Consider the following 18,798-nt stretch of genomic DNA (forward strand, 5'->3'; position numbering starts at 1 on the left):
ATCAGTTATTGGTGAAATCACACTACGTATGAAATGTCATAGAATTTTAAAATATAGTTCTGATAAATTCTGTTCTGCCGATACTTTATGTTATCTATTATTTTCACGTGACTTGTTGACTAAAAATCGTTTCAATATAAGGTACCAAATCCTCTAATAAAAACGTTTAGTTTTGTAAACAGTTTTTTTTTGCATCATTTCCTCAAGATCTTTTCAAAGACACTTTTATATTCAAGACACAAGCAAGATTATCTATTAATAACAGAACATTTGGGATAACAATGGATATTTTGGTTCATCTTGACCGTTCCTTCTTCTAAATATGTGTTAAAATAATTAAAAAGCGAGCCCTAATCATTCATATACTTCAAGCTTTCACTTTGCTTATTTAAATATACTTCTCTTTAAATATCTGAAGGCAACCCATTCCAAAGGTTAACCACCCTGTTAGGAAAATAAGACTGTGATAGGTGAAGATGACTTCTACCTTGTCAAAATTTATGTTTGTGCTCCCTGGTTCTGTAATTCTCACTGTTGAGTATGAAAAAAAAAAGATGATACACAGTGCTATCAATTCATTATACAATCATACACATTTCAGTCAGATTTCTCTCAATTCCTTTCTTCAAGAGAAAACAATTTGAGGGATTTTAGTCTCTCCTTGTATGACAACCTCTTCATTTCAGGTACCATTCTAGTAACCCTTTTATGAAACCATTCCAATAATTCAATGTCTTTCCTGAGGTAAATAGTCCAAGTGTGATTAAATGTGGTCTAACCAGTTACCTGCGCAATGAAATTATAAACTCTTTAGACTTGTATTCAGTATTTCTGTAGATACAACCTAAAATCCTATCTATTCTATCACTAACTACAGTATACAGCTTGGATAGTTTAAGAAACTGATCGAATACTGCACCAAGATACATTTCTTTCATAACACTTAATATTATTCCCATCTAAATTATACTTATAATTCAAATTATGATTACCTACACGATAAATTAAGCCTGAACTTTCTGAATGGAATACAGTACATGAGATTACAACACAATTATGAACATACCCTGAATAGAATGAAAAACTGATAAACTATTGACTATAAACGTAGTGAAATAAAGATAGGACTCTTTGATTGGTGTTAAAGAGAGTCTTTCACATTAAAATACTGAATGGTACAAGCGGTTTTGTAGAAATGTCAAATACAGGCCTATTTTGATTTTAATTGCAACTGGTAATCTATGTAAATTTGGTCGCTGTTATTAAAAGTAGTATAATAAATGTCTAGATTTACAAAGGAAAATGACTAATAACAGAATAGACTGCTGTATATCAATACACTTTTACAGTATTATAAAACAGACTATAGTTGTATTGTTAAGTATTGTACTCCGCTCTTTGTCATTAACTGTCAAAATAAAAAAAGTTTAGTTATCTTCAAAAGTATTAAGTTCGGAATCATCGTGTTCAAAGGATGCCGTCCCACGCTGATTGCCTCAGGAGAGGGGATAAAGATGACATAACTTTGTTAACCTGTAGATGACCTAAGAAGGTTGAAACGTTGTTCTGTACATTATTTTAAATAAATTGGTAATACCATAACCAGCCGTCTTGAGAATATATTTTTATTTCAAGTGGGTTTCTAGTCATCACGAATATAATCGAGAATGACGAAATGTTCGAAATGTTGTAGCCAGAGTTTATCAAATTATTATAGTAGCCATTACTAGTGTACATTCAATATTAACTAAAGCTTAATATTATAAAATTATTATAGTACCAATTATTTTTCTAAATTGAATATTAATTAAAAGTTAATATTCTAAAACCTATTATAGTAACCATTACTTCAGTAATTTCAATACGAACTGAAGTTTAATATTCTAAAAAACTATTATTATAGTAACCCTTACTTATGTAATTCGAATATTAATTAAAGTATAATATTATCTCATTACTATAGTAACCATTACTTGTGTAAATTGAATATTAATTAAAGTTTAAAAATATAAAATTATTATAGTAATAATTACTTGTATAAATTGAATATTAATTAAAATTTAATATTATAAACTTATTATAGTAAATATTACTTCTCTAAATTGAATATCAATTAGAATTTAATATTATAAACTTATTATAGTTACCATTACTTGTCTAAATTGAATATCAATTAGAATTTAATATAATAAACTTGTTATAGTTACCATTACTTGTGTAAATTGAACATCAAGTAGAATTTAATATTATACAATTATTATAGTTGCCATTACTTGTGTAAATTGAACATCAAGTAGAATTTAATATTATAAAATTATTATAGTTACCATTACTTGTGTAAATTGAACATCAAGTAGAATTTAATATAATAAAATTATTATAGTTGCCATTACTTGTGTAAATTGAACATCAAGTAGAATTTAATATAATAAAATTATTATAGTTGCCATTACTTGTGTAAATTGAACATCAAGTAGAATTTAATATTATACAATTAGTATAGTTGCCATTACTTGTGTAAATTGAACATCAAGTAGAATTTAATATTATACAATTATTATAGTTGCCATTACTTGTGTAAATTGAACGTCAAGTAGAATTTAATATTATACAATTATTATAGTTGCCATTACTTGTGTAAATTGAACGTCAAGTAGAATTTAATATTATACAATTATTATAGTTGCCATTACTTGTGTAAATTGAACGTCAGGTAGAATTTAATATTATAAAATTATTACAGTTGTCATTACTTATGTAAATTGAACATCAAGTAGAATTTAATATTATAAAATTATTACAGTTGCCATTACTTGTGTAAATTGAACATCAAGTAGAATTTAATATTATACAATTGTTATAGTTGCCATTACTTGTGTAAATTGAACATCAAGTAGAATTTAATATTATACAATTGTTATAGTTGCCATTACTTGTGTAAATTGAACATCAAGTAGAATTTAATATAATAAAATTATTATAGTTGCCATTACTTGTGTAAATTGAACATCAAGTAGAATTTAATATTATACAATTATTATAGTTGCCATTACTTGTGTAAATTGAACATCAAGTAGAATTTAATATTATACAATTATTATAGTTGCCATTACTTGTTTAAATTGAACATCAAGTAGAATTTAATATTATGCAATTATTATAGTTGCCATTACTTGTGTAAATTGAACATCAAGTAGAATTTAATATTATACAATTATTATAGTTACCATTACTTGTGTAAATTGAACATCAAGTAGAATTTAATAATATACAATTATTATAGTTACCATTACTTGTGTAAATTGAACATCAAATAGAATTTAATATTATACAATTATTATAGTTACCATTACTTGTGTAAATTGAATATTAATTAATGTATAATATTATTATAAATAACCTAATGAATTCGTCTTAAACATTCTTTTAAGGATGATTTAATTAATTATCAATTAGTTATCGACATTGTAAGAAGTGTATTGTACGAGTCATGGCAGCCTGCAAATACCTTTTCTAGTTTGTGACGCAATCATCTATTATGGCCGCCTGTCTGGTACCAAACGATAATTTCTGCCCTCCATAAGTATAGCTTCGCCCTCTATTGGACTGTTGTTGAACTATGATTGTAACCACCTGTCATGGCGTCCAAGCAACGCGCCTCCTACGAGAAAATTTGTAACTATGACCCCATCATCTTCGATGAAATCGTCCCTTCTTCCCCCTTTGTCTTGCTTAAAGCAGCCAAGAATTGTAACGTTGCTTCATTTAAATACGATAGTTCGAGACTTTTTACTGTCCGATTTCTTTCTTTTATCATTTTTGCATCTTTATGTTTTATTCTTATTTCAGAATACATATTGAGTAGTAGCCAGACATACAGATCTTCTATAAATAAGGTCTCCTAGTGATACAGTGACATATATGCGCACTTATAACGCTATAAACCTGATTTCGATACCCGTGGTAAGCAGAGCGAAGATAACCTAATGTGTAGCTTTGTGTTGAACTACAAACAAATAATCTATTCATAAAATTTTCATCCTCTGACGCGATAAGTACTGCAAATGCACGATTTGTTAAATGTTTTTATAGGAAATACAATTTCATAATGTTCCCGGAGGTCAAGATATAGATCTTTTGGAAAGCGAGCCATAAAACAAATTTCGTGCAAAATTCAACACCTTTAGTAAATTAGTGTTTTATTCTAAACATAGACTGTTCTAGGAGTGAAACAATGTCAACAAAATAATGTTATAAAAAATGCATTAATGAATTAAATCAGGGAAACACAAAACGTCACCAATTAAACAAATATGGCAAGACAAAACTACACCGACGAAATAAATACGGGAAGTACAAAAGAAAGACATCAACGAAATAAAAAATCTCCTCCTAAAATGCCCCCCAGTAACAGAGCGGCATGTCTGGAGACTTAGAACGATAGAATCACAGTTTTGATACCATGTGGTGGACAGAGTAGAGATATCCTAGTGTGTTGTTTGGTGCTTAACTTGGAACAAACAGTCTTCTTCAGAAAATATGACAAGTGATAATGAAAAATAAGACGTGATACCATTTTCAGAGCGTAATCCACATAAAAGAAAATTATCAAAATATTTAATAACTATTAATAATTAAATATCAGAAACAAGAACATTAATCAGATACAAACAACCATTCAAATCCAGAACCTAATCAGCTGAGTACAAAACAGTTAACGAACCCTATAAAGAAGTGTAAGCCACGAGTAAACAAGTTGCTTTCTACACATTTAGGTGAGAGAAAGAAACTGCAAAACATGACGTATGAAAATATAAGTTTATTAAAATATTGGACTAGACTTTGAACACTTAAAGCAAAAAACATTAAACGAACACTGAATATGACACATTCTAAAACACCACTAAAGATGATACGTTTTAATCTAAACCTTTTAGAACAAAGTAAAAGTATGCGTGTTTTTCTTATAGCAAAGCCACATGGGACTATCTGCTGAGCCCACCGAGGGGAATCGAACCCCTTATTTTAGCGTTGTAAATCCAGAGACAAGTACAAGTAACCTGTAACATTGTCACACGTCATTCAGAGAATATAAGTCGATTGCTGTTAAATGTCTAATATCATACACCACAAATAAGCTAATAGTTGTTGAGGCATAAAAAAGAATGATAGTTATGGTAAGAATAGAAACCGGGAACTAATGTCATATAAACTCGGTGGTTTTTAAAATTAATGTATATATTACTTAAAAATAAATTACTAGGTTATAAATCGCCAGAAGCTTTTTATATTTTTATTTATAGATTTCTATCCTTTTCACCTATTTTTGTGCGGTTATACATCCATCTAATGGTTCGTTTACCACTGCGCGACATATTTTGTTTTGATCAGGTAGTTAAGTGGGTTTAAAATACGACATTTGCAGCCCTGATGATGTCACAATACTTCAAAAATTAAACCATATCTATAAAACAGATTATCGTAATAAAATCGTCTTAATCTATAAAGCGACGGCCTCGAACTTCACATCTAATAACACTCTCAGAGACACAAGGGTTAAATACAGTTTCATTTGGTTTGTGCAACCACTAACCTTCAAGGACACTTACGGAGTAGTTAGTTCTGGCTGGAGTCCACGAAACAGCTTCACAATCCTTTTTAAACACTTACACATGTCTCAGTTGAACTAGCGAAGCCCAAACTAAATCAACAACAGGCACCACCCCTATAACCACGATCGATGTCTGTAGCAGGTGCCGCTCTTTCCACAATACGATATTCATTTAAAAAAAAAAATCCTTGTTTTCTCTGCGCATGCGCCATTACTCAAGAAAATTTCATGTAGTGGATATTTCTTGACTCTTGTGGGTAATGTTAAAATAAAAAATAACATAGAATAAGGCCATATTTTGACATTAATTGAAATGTTTTAATTCTGTACCTATTTTAACACTTATGGTTATTTATAACTTTAAGTTGATAATTGTTTATGGTGTATAAGAGTTTATAAAATCCATACGTTTTGTAAAATGCTGCTCACTTTCTCCTCTTGAACTTTACAGTTCAAAGTGCAATTGTTTTAACCATTTAGACGTTTAGAGTTTCATTACAGCATGTACCTTATTAATGGCCCGGCATGGCCAAGCGCGTTAAGGCATGCGACTCGTAATCTGAGGGTCGCGGGTTCGCATCCCCATCGCGCCAAACATGCTCGCCATTTCAGCCGTGGGGGCGTTATAATGTGACAGTCAATCCCACTATTCGTTGGTAAAAGAGTAGCCCAAGAGTTGGCGGTGGGTGGTGATGACTAGCTGCCTTCCCTCTAGTCTTACACTGCTAAATTAGGGACGGCTAGCACAGATAGCCCTCGAGTAGCTTTGTGCGAAATTAAAAAAAAAAACGTACCTTATTAAACATATACACTGCAAGAAATTTCTAATTTCTAAAAGTAATGTTATATGGGATAATAATAAACTAAACTAAAACAAAGTATGTAAATGTGATCACACATTTATAGAAATAGTGTCTTTTCAGGACGAAGAAAAATATCTAATTTAAACTTAAAACCAAAATTATTAACTATATGGGAAAAAAAAATAGTTGAAACTTTGTAGAATGGACAGCAACTGCATGTTGGGGAGACGCAAGTGCAGAGGACGACGTTTCGAAAGTAAAGACTTGAAGACAAAAGGCAAAAGACTTTCGAAACGTCGTCTTCTGCACTTGTGTCTCCACAACATGCAGTTGCCGTCCATTCTACAAAGTTTCAACTATTTCTTTTCTTTTTTTTCCAATAACTCACAAAATCCTCTAGTTATCCCTGTGAGACAAAAGAGATCCTGTCATGGCGAAATTAGGAGATATTTTGCTATCAGGGTACAAACAGACAATAGCTAGAAATCCTTGGAATGAAATGGTCATTGACACTAAACATTAATCAATTGTCTTTGGAATGAAATGTTTATTGACACTGAATGTTAACCAGAATTCTTTAGAATGAAATGGTTATTGAAACTGAACATTAACCAAATGTCTTTGGAATTAAATATTTATCGACATCAAACATTAGCTAGAAGATTTTGGAATGAAATGGTTATTGACACGAAACATGAACCAAAAATTTTTGGAAAGAAATGGTTTTTGACACTAAAAATTAATTAGAAGTCTTTGGAATTAAATGTTTATTGACACTAAAAATTAACTAGAAGTCTGTGGAAAGAAATGTTTATTGACACTAAACACTAATTAGAAGTGTTTAGAACGAAATGGTTATCGACGGTAATAATTAAATAGAAGTCTTTGGAATTAAATAGTTATTCACACTGAAAATTAAACAAAATTCTTTGGAATAAAATGGTTATTGACATTAAACATTAACTAGGAGTCTTTGGATTGAAATGGTTATTGACACTAAAAATTAATTAAAAGTCTTTGGAATGAAATGGTTATTCACTCAAAATATTAACTAGAATTATTTGGAATGAAAGTGTTATTGACACTAAACATTAACTAGAAGTTTTGGAATGAAATGGGTATTGACACTTAAACATTAACTAGGAGTCTTTTGAAATGTAATGGTTTTTGACACTAAACATTAACTAAAAGTCTTTGGAATGAAATGTCTATTGACACTAAAAATTAACTAGAAGTGTTTGGAACAAAATAGTTATTGACACTAAAAATTAACTAGAAGAGTTTTGAAACAAAATGGTTATTAACACTAAACATTAATTAGCAGTCTTTGGAATGAAATGTTTATTGACACTAAACATTAACTAGAAGTCTTTTGAAATGTAATGGTTTTTGACACTAAACATTACTATTCAATTGAATCATGTATGTAACGGTAAAGAATGGGTGCTGATAATATAAGTCATACAAGTCCTTTCGTCTACTTACATTACAGATGAAACTAATATACCCCTGGTGAATATGAACAGTGGTCTAATATATAACTGTATCAAGAATACAAGTAACAAACAACTAGAGTGTAAGTTTATCAAACAATTGAAAACATAGTGATATACACTCTTAACTCAATTATCGGGTAGTTTTCACATTATTCATTGTTTTTTTCTGGAGTAATCTAGAAAGAAATTCAATATTCATTCTGAGATAAGTTACAATGTAAACCTTTAAGTGGTCATAATAAATAAAGTTTAGCAGAAGCCGACAACTAAAAATTGATTGGTTTTATTGTGCTGAAAGTCACGTGTGTAGAAGTAGAAATACGAAAAACAACAACAAAATTCACAGATTTCTTTGGCTGATGCAACCTAATGATCTTTAATATCGACCTTTACAGCAAATAAGGAACTTCATATCGCATACGTAAAGCATGAGTTGTTGTTAAGTGCAACCAATAAAATCAGAGCAAATCCAGAACGTGCTATTCTTTACTTGGTAACAGTTGCTATGGATATATAAAACACTGGAACTTGTAGAAGAAATAAAACATTTTGTACGTCATGAACGTGTTTAACAGCAAGCAGCCAGTGGCGGATTGGAGGTTGTGTGCTCTAATCATAGTTTTTAGGGCTAAGTCCCTTCTAGCCCCTACCTAAATACGCCACTGCAAGTAGTGAAATCTTTGTTAGAAAATAGAAGTTAACTTCATGTAACAACTTTTCTAATTTGGTGCTTACAACCGGATTAGAAACTTGATCTAAACTACAACAGGCTGGAGCTGTGATCTTTATTATATCCGTTAAAGTCTGGTTCTATACTACATCAAGCTGGAGTTGTGAATTGTATTATATCCGATAGAACCAGGATATTTACTACTTCAGACTGTAGCTGTAATTTATATTATATTCGTTAGAACCTGGGTTTAACTATATCAGGCTGGAGCTGTGATCTTTATTATATCAGTTAGAATCTGGCTCTTTACTGCATCAGGGTGGAGCTGTGATTTATGTTGTATTCGTTAGAACCGTGATATATACTACACCGAGTTGGAGCTGTGATCTATAATATATCCGCAAGAACCTGGTTCTATACTAAAGTAGGCTGGAACCCTATTCTATACTAAAACATGCTGAGACATTAATATGTATTAATCGATCTCAGAGGATGGGCTATAATAATCAATAATGAAACCCTCAAAATAAATCTTGATCTATTAGAAACCAAACAGCAACCATGGTCTACACTAAAAACGTCTGAATCCTTATCTGTAATATATCGACCTGAAATATTGTTTAATACTAAATCTACTAGATGCCTCAGATGTGACTGGTGTCAACATTAACTAAACATGTAGCATTAATTACAAAGACATCCACTGACCAACAGTGTTATATTGGTTACTTCAGATCTGGCTACTGTCAGCGTTATCTAAACATGTAACATTAGTTACAAAGACGTTCATTGGCCAACAGTGTTCTACTGGTTACTTCAGATCTGACTACTGTCAACATTAACTAAACATGTAACATTAATTACAAAGACGTCATAGAATGAACAGCATCTGCCTGTTGTGGAGACACAAGTGTAGAGGACGACGTTTCGAAAGTAAAGACTTGAAGACGAAAGGCGGAAGACTTTCGAAACGTCGTCCTCAACACTTGTGTCTCCAAAACAACCAGTTGCCGTCCATTCTTCAAAGTTTCATCATGAAAACTCTGTCTAAAGAATCTATCAAAGAATACAAAGACGTCCTTTGACCAGCAGTGTTCTACTGGTTACTACTGGTAACATGTAACATTAATTACAAATAACGAGAACAGTCTGTTGTATTACCTTAGAGACAGCAACATTTCTTAACTTAGTGAAGGTAGTCTTTCTTGTAACTTTTGTGGCTCAAATGAAAATTTTTAATGTTGAAACTGAAGATAGAAGATAACTAAGCAATATATTATAACTTTTACATTAATTATATTATCAATGTTGTTTTTCATGTAATGTTAAGAGCAAGGTTACCTGCGTTATGTAAACGGCAGGTTTTAGTATTATGAGACCCCAGACTGAATCATCTGGATAGTAATAATTCATGTCATCAAAACTTGGAGATTGTGTCACGGAGTTTGTTAATGACTGTAAATATGTTATTATAGCTGAAGTGTTAATAACTTCTCTGTGGAAACCTGCAAGGAAAAAGAAAGTTTCTACTAGTGATTTCTGAAGAATGTATTACTTTCTTATCATTATCATTGATTTCATTTCCATCGCTAACGAACTAAGACTTGAAGAGATTTGTTTTTAGTGTTATAGCTACCGGTTTGTTTTTCATATTTTAATTCTGGAAACATCTGTTTCTGTTCAGTAAAACGATTTCGATGTACTACCAGTTTTTAGTTTGACTATTTGTGTCGCACTAATGTTATACCAGGAAAACAGACTATCAGAAGTAATATTTTACCACATAAACAGATAGAGTACAACAACAAATATTATACCAGGTAAAAAGATAGAATACAAGAACTAATATTATACCAGATAAACAGATAGAGTACAAGAACTAATATTATACCAGTATATTATTATACTTATTAAAGCTATCAATACCACTTAATTCATTAATACCATTTACAAAGGTACTGATACCACTTAGTTCATTAGTATCATTTAGTAAAGCTATTGATTCCATTTATTATATTAGTAACATTTACTAAAGTTATGGATACTAGTAGGAAACATTTACTAAATGTAATGATACTACTTAGTTTATTAGTAAAATTTACTAAATGTATGACACTACTCAGTTCATTAGTAACATTTACAAAATGTATTTACACTACTTTGTTCATTAGTAACATTTACAAAATGTATTTACACTACTTTGTTCATTAGTAATATTTACTAACCGTACTGATACTACTTCGTACATTAGTAGCATTTACTAAAAGTACTGATAATACTTTGTTGTTTAGCAACATTTTCTATAGTTACAGACAATACATAATTTGTGAGTAACATTTTATAAAGGTAGAGATACTAAATGATTCTCCAGTTACATTGATTAAGGCTACTAATACTACGTAATTCATACGTAACGTTTACTTAAGGTACTGATACTACTTAATTCATTAGTAACATTTACTAAAGGTACTGATACTACTTAGTTTATTTGTATCATTTAGTAAAGATACTGATACTTCTTAGTTCATTACTAGCAGTTACTAAAAGTACTGATACCTACTTAATCAATTTACTAAAATTTATTAAAGCTGATACTACTTAGTTTATTAGCAATATTTACTACGGTTACTGTCATTACATTGTTCATTGGTAACACTTACTAAAGTTACTGATGCTACTTAGATCTTTAGTAACAGTTACTAATGTTATTCATACTACTTAGTTCGTTAGTAACTTTCACAAAAGTTACTGATATTATTTAGTTTATTACTAATATTCCTAAAATTAGTGATACTACTTAGTTTATTACTAACATTTCCTAAAATTAGTGATACTACTTAGTTTGTTAATAACATTTCCTAAACTTAATGATACTACTTAGTTTGTTAATAACATATATAAAAGCTACTGATACTAATCAGTTCATTAGTAATATTTACTAAAGCTACTGATACTACTTGATTTCTTTTAGTAAAGCTACTGATTACACTTAGTTGAATATTAACATTTACTAAATGTACTGACTCTATTTAATTCATTAGTAACCTTTACTAAAATTACTGATACTACTTATTTCATCAGTAACATTTCCTATAATTACTGTTACTAGTTAGTTCATCGGTAACGTATACTAAAGCTACTGTTATTAATAGTACATAGGTAACATTTACTAAACATACTGATACTACATAATGAAATAGTAATACTAACAAAAATTACGGATACTACTTTGATCGCTAGTAACATTTGCTAAAGATACAGATACTACTAAATTAATCAGTTCCAATTACTAAACCTTATAACATTACTTAATTGATTAGTAAGATTTACAAAAGGTACTGATACTGCTTTTATTAGTAGTATCATTTAGTAAAGGTACTGGTACTACTTAGTTCAATAGCAACATTTACTAAAAGTACTGATACTACTTAATTCATTACTAAGATTTATTAAAGCTACTGATACTACTTAGTTTATTAGTAACATTTACTATAGTTACTGATACTACTTTGTTCATTAGTAACATTTATTAAAGTTATTGATACTACTTAGTACGTTAGTAACACTTCCTAAAGTTTCTGATACAACTTAGTTCGTGAGTAACATTTATTAAAGCTACTGTTACTACTGATGTTATTACTAATATTAACTAAATTAATGATACTACTTAGTTTGTTAGTAACATTTACTAAAGGTGCTGATACTTCTTGGTTTTTCAGTTACATTAACTAAAGCTACTAATACCACTTAATTCATAAGTAACATTTAGTAAAGCTACTGATTCTACTTAGTTTATTAATAACATTTACTAAAGCTATGGATACTATAAAGTTCATTAGTATAATTTACTAAAGGTGCTGATACTACTTAGGATATAAGTAATATTTACTAAAGCTACTGATACTACTTAGCCATTAGCAACATCTTCTAATGTTACTGACACTACATAATTCGTGCGTAACATTTACTAAAGTTAGTGATACTACTTCATTATTCAATTACATTTACTACAACTATTAATGCTACTTAATTCAAACGTGACATTTACTAAACGTACTGATACTACTTGGTTATTTTTACTAAAGGAACTGATATCCCATATTTATTTTGTAACATTTAGAAAAGGCGCTGATACTACTTAGTTCATTAATAACATTATCAGAAAGTTCTAATACTGCTTAAATCATTAGTAACATTTATTAAAGCTACCGATACTACTTAGTTTTGTTTGCTAAAGCTACTGATAACACATACTTATTTAGTAACCTTTACAAAACGTATTGATACTACTTAGTTTCTTTCACTGAGGCTAGTGATACCACATAGTTATTTAGTAACATTTACTAAAAATACTGTGACTACTTAATTCATAGTATTATTTACTAAAATTACTGATACTACTTAGTTCTTCAGTAACTTTTACAATAATTACTCTTTTTATTTAGTGCATCATTAACATTTCATAAAGCTACTGTTACTAATTATTACATCAGTAACCTTTACTAAACATACTGATACTACATAATTAATTAGTAACATTCACTAAAACTACGTATACTATTAAGATCGCTAGTACCATTTACTGAAGGAACAGGTACTACTTCGTTGCTTAGTAGCATTTACTAAAATTGTATAAAATACTTAGTTCATTAGTAGCACATATTAAAGTTACTTATACTAATTTGTTTATTAGTAACCTTTACTGAAATTACTAATACTAGTTAGTACATTGGTATTATTTACTGCAGGTACAGATACTACTAAGTTCATTAGTAACATTTACAAAAGTTAATGGTACTATTTATTTCATTGGTAACATTTACTAAAGTTACTGATACTACTTAATTCATTTACAAAATATACTGTAGGTACTAATAGTATTTAAATAATTAGTATCATTTACCAAAGCTACTGATACCACATAGTTATTTACTAATATTTACTAAAATACTGATACTACTTAGTTTATTAATTAGAGTTACTAATAGTACTGACACTGCTCAGTTTATAAGTAGCATTTACAATAGATACTGATATTACTTATCTCATTATTGACATTTACAAATGGTAGTGATACTACTTAGTTCATCAGAAACATTTACCGAAGCTAATGCTACTAATTTCTTCATCAGTAACCTTACTAAACATACTGATGATACTTAATTAATTTGTAACATTCACTAAAACTACGGATACTACTTAGACCGTAAGTAACATTTAATAAACGTACAGTTCTACTTAATTCCTGAGTAGCATATTCAAAAGCTTCTGATATTAATCAACTCATTAGTAAGACTTACTACAGTTACAGATAGCACGCAGTTCGTTAGTAGCATTTCTTAAAGTTACTGATACTACTTAGTTTGTTACTGAAACTTATTGAAAGTACTGATACTGCTTAGTACATATGTAACATTTACTAAAGTTACAGATACTATTTAGTTCATTACAAATATTTTCTAAAAGTACTGATACTATTGCAAGATTTACTAACGGTATTGATACTACTTAGTTCTTTAGTAACATTTACTGAAGTTACTGATGTTACTTAATACATTAAAACATTTAAAAGGTACTGATACTACTTACTTCATTAGTAACATTTACCATCGTTACAGACACTACTTACTTCGTGAGTAACATTTATTAAAGATACTGATTCTACTTGATTCTACAGTTACCATTACTAAAGCTACTAATACTACTTTATTCTTTAGTAACAGTTACTAATGCTATTAATACTGCTTAATCCATTAATAACACTTACTGAAGGTTGTGATATTACTTAACTCATTAGTAACATTAACTAATGATACTACTACTACTTAATTAATTAGTATCATTTACTGTAGGTATTATTACTACTAAATTAATCAGTGATATTTACAATAGATACTGGTAGTATTTAGATCATTAGTAACATTTACTCTAGGAACTGGTACCAATTAGTTAATTAGTAACATTTACTAAAAGTACCGATACTACCTGGTTTATTAATAGCAATTACTATAGTTACTGATACTACTTGATATATTAGTAACATTTATTAAAACTACTAATACTACGAAGTTTATTGGGAACATTTACTAAGTCTAATCATACTTCTTACTTCATTAGTATCATTTACTAAAGTAACTGATACTACTTACTTCATTAACAACACTTACTATTGATACTCATACTTCTTAATTCACTGATAACATTTACTAAAGCTATGAATACTGTTTAACTCGTTAGTAACATATACTAAAGGTGCTTATAGTACTTACTTCGTTAGTACCTTTTTCTACTTAGTTTATGAATAATATTTAGTATAATTACTGATACTACTTAATTAAATTAGTGGTATTTACTGAAGCTAGGGATACTACTTATTTCGTTAGTAATATTTACTAAAGGTACAGATACTAATGAGTTAATTATTAAAATTCACCAAAGCTACTGATACTACTTGATTCTTCAGTTACATTTACTAAAACTACTAACACTGCTTAATTCATTAGTAATATTTACTAAAGGTACTGATACTACTTAGTTTATTAATAACACTTGGTAAAGCTAGTGATACTACATACTTAGTAACATTTACTATTGTTACTGATACGCTTAATTCTTCAGTTACATTTACTACACTTGCTGATATTACTTAGTCCATTAGTAGCATTTGCTTGAGGTAATAATATTACTTAGTTCATTAGTAGCATTTGCTTGAGGTAATGATATTACTTAGTTGGCAAGATTACTTAAGGTACTGATACTGCTAATTTAATTAGTACCACTTACTAAAGGTACTGATACTACTTAGTTCTTTAGTAACACTCACTAAACCTTCTGATACTAGTTAGATCTTTAGTAATATTTACTAAAGCTACTGGTCCTAGTTAATTAATTAGTTACATTAGTAAAGGTGCTGATACTGCTTAATTCGTTAGCAACATTTATCACAGTTACTGATATTACTTAATTCATCAGTAACATTTACTAAAGCTATGGATACCATTTGTTTCGTTAGTAACATTTACTAAAGATACAGACACTACATAGTTATTTAGTAACATTTACTAAATGCACTAATACCACTTAGTTCGTTATTAACATTTACTAACTTTACAGATACTACTTAGTTTCATAGTGATACTTAAAAACCTACTGATACTACTCTGCTCATTAGTAACATTTACCAAAGGTACTAATATTATTTAATTCATCACTATCTTTTACTAAAGCTTCTGATACTATTTAATTAATATGTAACATTTACTAAATCTATTGATACTACTTAGTTTATTAGTTACATTTACTGTAGTTACTGGTATGAATTAATTCATTAGTAACATTTTTAAAGCTATGGATATTATTTAGTTCGTTAGTAAAAGCTACTGATACTATTAAGTTTAGTCCCCCGCTAGTGCATCGGTATGTCTACGGACTTACAAAATCAGGGGTTCGATTTCCTTCGGTGGGCTCAGCAGATAGCCCGATATGGCTTTGCTATACTAAAGCACATACACTATTAAGTTTACTTGGAATATTTACTACTAACTACTGATACTATTTAATTTATTACTAACATTTACTATAGTTACTGATACTATTTAGTTTATTAGTAAATTTACTAAACCTGTTGATGGTACTTAGTTTATGAGTAACGTTTACTAAAGCTGATGATATTTCCGAGTTTGTTAGTAAGATTTACTGAACCTTCTGACACTACTTACTTCATTAGTAACATTTACCAAAGGTACTGATACTACTTCGTTCAGTAATATGATTTACAAAAGTACTGATACAAATTAATTCTTCAGTAACATTTATTAAAGGTACTGATACTACTTTGTTCTTCAGTAGCATTTACTAATGCTACTGATAGCGCTTAGTTTATCAGAAACATTTACTAAAAATATTGATACTACCTTGTTTTTCAGTAACATTTGCTAGAGCTACTGATACGACTTAGTTTGTTAGTAACATTTGCTGTACATAATGGTAAAACGTAGTTAGTTGGTAACATTTACTAAATATATTTATACTACTAATTTCATTCGTAGCACATTACTAAAGGTACTAATACTACTTACTTAGTTCCTTAGTAACATTTACTAAACCTACTGATACTCTTAGTTCATCAGTAACATTTACTAAATCTGCTGATACTACTTAGTTCATTAGTAACATTTCCTTGAGGTAATGATACTACTTAGCTCGTTGTTAACATTTACTAACCATATTGATACTACTAATTTCGTTAGTAGCACATACTATAGGTACTGATACTACGTAGTTCGTTTGTAACATTCACCAAACCCACTGATACTACTCAGTTCATTATTAAGATTTTACTAAATTTACTGGTAATACTTAATTGATTATTTACATTACTAACTGCACTGATATTACTTAGTTCGTTAGCAACATTTACTTTGGTTACTGGTTTTACTTAATTTATTGGTAACATTTACTAAAGCTATGGCCACTACTTTTTCTTTAGTAGCCTCTACTAAAGTACAGATACTAAGAAGTTTGTTAGTAACATTTACTAAAGTTACTGATATTAATTAGTTTGTTACTAACATTTACTGTAGTTACTGATACTACTTAATCCATTAGTAACATTTACTAAAGCTATCGAAAGTACTTAGTTCATTAGTAACATTTAGTACAGGTACTGATACTTTTTAGTTTGTTATTAACATTTGCTAAACCTACTGATACTACTTAGTTCATCAGTAACAATTTCTAGATCTACTAATAGTACTTACTTTTCCGTAACCTATACTAAAGTTTCTGATACTTTTTAGTTCGTTCATAACATTTACTACAGATTCTGAAACTATTTAATTCATCAGTAACAGTTACTAAATGTACAGATACTACTAGTTCATTATAACATTTACTAATGCTACTGTACTATTTAGTTCTTCAGTAAAATTTGGTAAACCTGCTGATACTACTAGTTCATTATAACATTTACTAATGCTACTGTACTATTTAGTTCTTGAGTAAAATTTGGTAAACCTGCTGATACTACTTATTTCATCAGTAAGAATTACTAAAGTTAATAATACTACTTAGTTCATTCTTAACATTGAATAACAGCATTAAACTAAACAATAATTTTATTGGCTCTTAATAGGAATAAGCTAAACAACACTATTATTGACTGTTAACAGCAATAATGTAAACGTCTCTATTATTGACTGTTAAGAACTATAAAACTAAACAACAATTTTATTGACTGTTCACAGCAATAAAATAAACAACAATATTATTGACTGATAATAACTGTTAACTGAACAACACCAATGTTGATTGTTACCAACAATAAACTAAACAACAATATTATTGACTGTTAAGAAGAAACAACTAAAAACACTATTATTGACTGTCAACAGCAGTACACTAAACAACACTATTATTAACTGTCAACAGCAGTACACTAAACAACACTATTATTGACTGTTAACAAAAATAAATTAAACAACACTATTAGGTACTGTTACTAGCAATAAAGTAAACAATAATATTATCAACTGTTAACAACAATAAACTAAACAATACTATTATTGTCTGTTAACAACAATAAATAAAACAACACTATTATTGACTGTTAACAACAATAAATAAAACCACACGTTTATTGACTGTTATCAGCAATAAAGTAAACAACAATATTATTGATTGTTAACAACAATAAACTATACAACACTATTATTCACTGTTAACAACAATAAAACTAAACAACAATATTATTGGCTGTTAAATACAATAAACTATCCCAGGATATTTATAAATAAACCAAGAACATAGAGAGATGGGTAGACAATACCTTTTGTTTTAACGGTTTCGAAATTATATTAATACTTTTCTGCGGGTAGAAGTTTATTATTAATCATTTAGAACATTAATACCGAATGGTCAATGAAACTGGACAATCTGCCCCTTCTTCAGTGGCTTAAAAAGTCTGAAGACTTATCACACCGAAAGTCAGGTATGATACCCGTGATGAGCACAACACGGTAGCCTAAAGATAGTTTTGTACTTATCAACAAACAAAGACAAGCTGTCAGCTGTGAACGTTTTTATATTCTTACGCATGATGGTGACCTAAGTAAAGAGTCAAAACGCTGCATTGTCATATTTATATATGTGTATGTATCAATAGGTAGCAATTATTTCTCCAACAGGAAAGAGTAATAAGATATTAGATTTTTTACAACT

The 18,798-nt window shown here is 29.3% G+C and overlaps 2 protein-coding genes across 3 annotated transcripts in view; one reads left to right on the forward strand and one right to left on the reverse strand.

Moving 5' to 3' along the window:
• Positions 1-5,780, reverse strand: part of LOC143255077 (uncharacterized) — a 47,841-nt gene extending 42,061 nt beyond the window's left edge. Inside the window, exon 1 of one of the 2 annotated variants that reach the window (XM_076510165.1) lies at positions 5,594-5,780. Coding sequence is in view for 1 of the 2 variants with exons in the window: in XM_076510159.1 (XP_076366274.1) it covers positions 5,610-5,674 (65 nt within the window). In the remaining variant the exon portion in view is untranslated. The remainder of the gene's footprint in view (positions 1-5,593) is intronic. The other variant, XM_076510159.1, reaches the window with a different exon arrangement.
• A 12,718-nt stretch (positions 5,781-18,498) lies between these two features.
• Positions 18,499-18,798, forward strand: part of LOC143254925 (cytochrome P450 3A24-like) — a 47,020-nt gene continuing 46,720 nt past the window's right edge. The window contains exon 1 of the mRNA XM_076509837.1: positions 18,499-18,568. Within this exon, the coding sequence (XP_076365952.1) occupies positions 18,499-18,568 (70 nt within the window). The remainder of the gene's footprint in view (positions 18,569-18,798) is intronic.

This window comes from Tachypleus tridentatus, chromosome 7 (assembly GCF_004210375.1).
Source record: "Tachypleus tridentatus isolate NWPU-2018 chromosome 7, ASM421037v1, whole genome shotgun sequence".
Lineage (NCBI taxonomy): Eukaryota > Metazoa > Arthropoda > Merostomata > Xiphosura > Limulidae > Tachypleus > Tachypleus tridentatus.